Consider the following 2,811-nt stretch of genomic DNA (forward strand, 5'->3'; position numbering starts at 1 on the left):
TAATCAAATGTTTTGTGTCCCTCCATGGACTGTTGCACCACTGAACTTAATGGCACTTTGCCCATCCACCTCTCTACATTAACATTAACCCAATTAACATAACATTAACATTAACCCAATAAGATTTTAGTGCTATTATTAAAGACTAGAGAGAGACATTACGTTCTCCACTTCTGATATATAGCTTTTGTTGCAACAAGAACAGACTCATATGACACCTGAGGAAAAGATAATAGGAAAAAGTACAAGTCTATGGATTGTTCCAAGTTAGCAACTGTATAGGATACTGGTCAAATCGAGTAGATCTATGTGATCCAAGTTATGTATGATTTCCATTATTGCCTTGCCAGCAATATCCCAATGCATGCCACAGTTTTTCAACTCAAACGTCCAGGTGATAAGCCGGGAAGCCCACTTTAAAATGATCTGCTTCTCTGGCTAATATTCACGTAACCTGCCATGAAGAAGTCATGGACAAATTTGTTCAATTAGTCCATTTCTTATTGAATCCTGTTTTAAATGTGTGCACCATGATTTATTAATGTTTTACATGTTGTCTAAAAGTGCTATTTTTAGGTGTACTGGCTTGAACTATGCATTTTTACAATACCATTGATTTAAGATTCAATTCAATGACATACTTTTTTATTGCTGTGTCTTAGATACAAGTTATTAGTTAGTTACAAAACTTATTTTGTTTTCAGTTTCTTAAAGTTGTCTCTTTTTCTTCAAGCAGATCTCAGAGGTCCCTCTGTGAACCCAGAGACGAGAGCCACAATGAGTTTGGGCTATGCAAAGGCTCTGCTGGAAGCAGTCTCCAGCCGCTCCACTGTCTTCAGCAAAATTTGGCTCATTGTGAGCCAACTTCTCCGCATTGGGCTGATCCTCACCAGTGGACGGGCCATCTACGAAGACGAACGGGATCATTTTTACTGCGACTCGATGGAGATCGGTTGTAACAACGAGTGCTTCAATGCCATGATACGTCCTCTCGGGCACATGCGCTTCTGGTATCTCCAGTTGGTGATGTTGATCGTGCCCAACCTCTTGTATACGCTCTATGTCGACCACAGCGAGGACAGGATGAGACGTGGCGCCAACCGAGACGTGGAGCACATCGAGCCCGAACAGGAGGGGCCAAAGGCGCCGAAGTCGTACATGTTCCAAATTCTGGTGCGGGCCACGTTGGAGGCCCTCTTCTTGTTCGGCCAGTACTGGATTTACGGGATGGAGGTGCAGCCACATCACTTGTGCTCGGCCATATCATGCAGGGGTAGGGTGAGCTGCTATCCGTCACGCGCCGATGAGAAGACCGGGTTCCTGCGCTTGATCTTTGCCGTCAACAGCATTTGTCTGCTTTTCGCAATTCTCGAGATCGGCTACCTGGTGTTTGGATACCTCCGCAAAGTCGGCAACCGCCCTCGCCCCCCGATCCCGGAGATGGTCCCCCTGGCTGAGCTGCGTGAGTGAGAAAGGTACGGTTCCATCTCTTCAGACGTAGTAGTATTTTAATTGAATCTGGACTAATGTTTAAATCAGATGAATCACTTTATTCAAAATGACGATTTTGTAAGTAGAAGATTTACAGGATATTGGTTTCAATTACAAAATCAATAAGTGTAGTAATAAGACCTCCATGTTTTCTTTTCTTGTCTCCCTGCAGGTCTCTGAGCAAGGGAGCATACGGTAGGCCCTTATCAGCACAGCTGTGGACACCCAACCCTATCGACAAACATCACATCAGAGAGATAAAAGGCGATCTCACATGGATGGACGTGTGTGTCTGTATGCTTGTAGATTCACTTGAGGCCTGTCAGGATGCAACACGTTGTGAGCTTGTAGATGGCTTGTAAGGCTATTTTTGCTATTTTCTTTTTTTTTAGAGTTTAAATGGTTAAATACATTTGCAGCACATAAGCAGCAAACACTCCCTTATCACAAAGGACCAGCATTTATTTATTTCTGATCATTGACATGTTTGTGATAATAATGCATGTCCAAATCATCAATTTGTGGACGTTACTATATTGTATATTAGGCTATACATTTTATTAGACCATGCATTGCTAGTTGCAGTGTTTGCGAAACATAATGTTACCCATTTTGGGTTGCTGAACAATTACTGGTCACGTAAATATCACATGTTCTTCTCTTTTTTGACAATGTTTGTTAACCCTTACACTAGCATCATAATTTGTATTCTACACCAAACCTCTTTGCCGAAAATAGCCAATCTGCTATTTTTGGCAAATGTTCCCACCAGCATAGGGATAGTTATTGTTCAAGTGGTTATAACAAAAAAGTTCCTATCACACAAAGATTTGGCAGCCCCCCTGTTGTAAATCTGAGGACCCCCTAGGTGTCTCCCTGTTCTAATTCATAGAATGTCTCAAGTTATATATTCAAGAAAATGTATTTTGTGCCTTTTTTATAATAATGTTCAGACTATGTCTACTCTATAGTATTTCTGCAGGTAGTTTTAAAATAAAGCATTTTTCACCAACTGCTGTCATTTGTCAATTTGTCTCCAGCATGTATAACTTGTCATGGTTTTATTAAACCAGAGTAGTGTAATGTACAAATGTAAAAGAACAATACAAAACCAGCTTGTATTCACCATTAATAGACTGTACATGTTATCATGTTACCATTATTGTTGATAGATTGTATATGTACATTCAATGTTAATAATGGTACATAAACCCAATGTTGTAGGCCAGTTGACACTCTTCAGTGATTTCCCAAGGTGCACAAGGGTTGTGAGTACATTAAAAAATAGTCTTATAGTCTCTAAGAGCACCTTTCTAAATT

At 40.6% G+C, this 2,811-nt stretch overlaps 1 protein-coding gene across 1 annotated transcript; it reads left to right on the forward strand.

Moving 5' to 3' along the window:
• Nucleotides 1–777: 777 nt before the first annotated feature.
• LOC311064300 (gap junction gamma-1 protein-like) lies at nucleotides 778–1,470 on the forward strand (the record flags this gene model as incomplete). The annotated part of the gene is made up of 1 exon (XM_084084134.1): nucleotides 778–1,470. The coding sequence occupies one exon, from the start codon at nucleotides 778–780 to the stop codon at nucleotides 1,468–1,470; it is 693 nt and encodes a 230-aa protein (XP_083940260.1).
• Between the last annotated feature and the right edge of the window lie 1,341 nt (nucleotides 1,471–2,811).

This window comes from Gymnoscopelus microlampas (genome assembly GCF_963454915.1).
Source record: "Gymnoscopelus microlampas genome assembly, chromosome: 17".
In the NCBI taxonomy this organism is placed as follows: domain Eukaryota; kingdom Metazoa; phylum Chordata; class Actinopteri; order Myctophiformes; family Myctophidae; genus Gymnoscopelus; species Gymnoscopelus microlampas.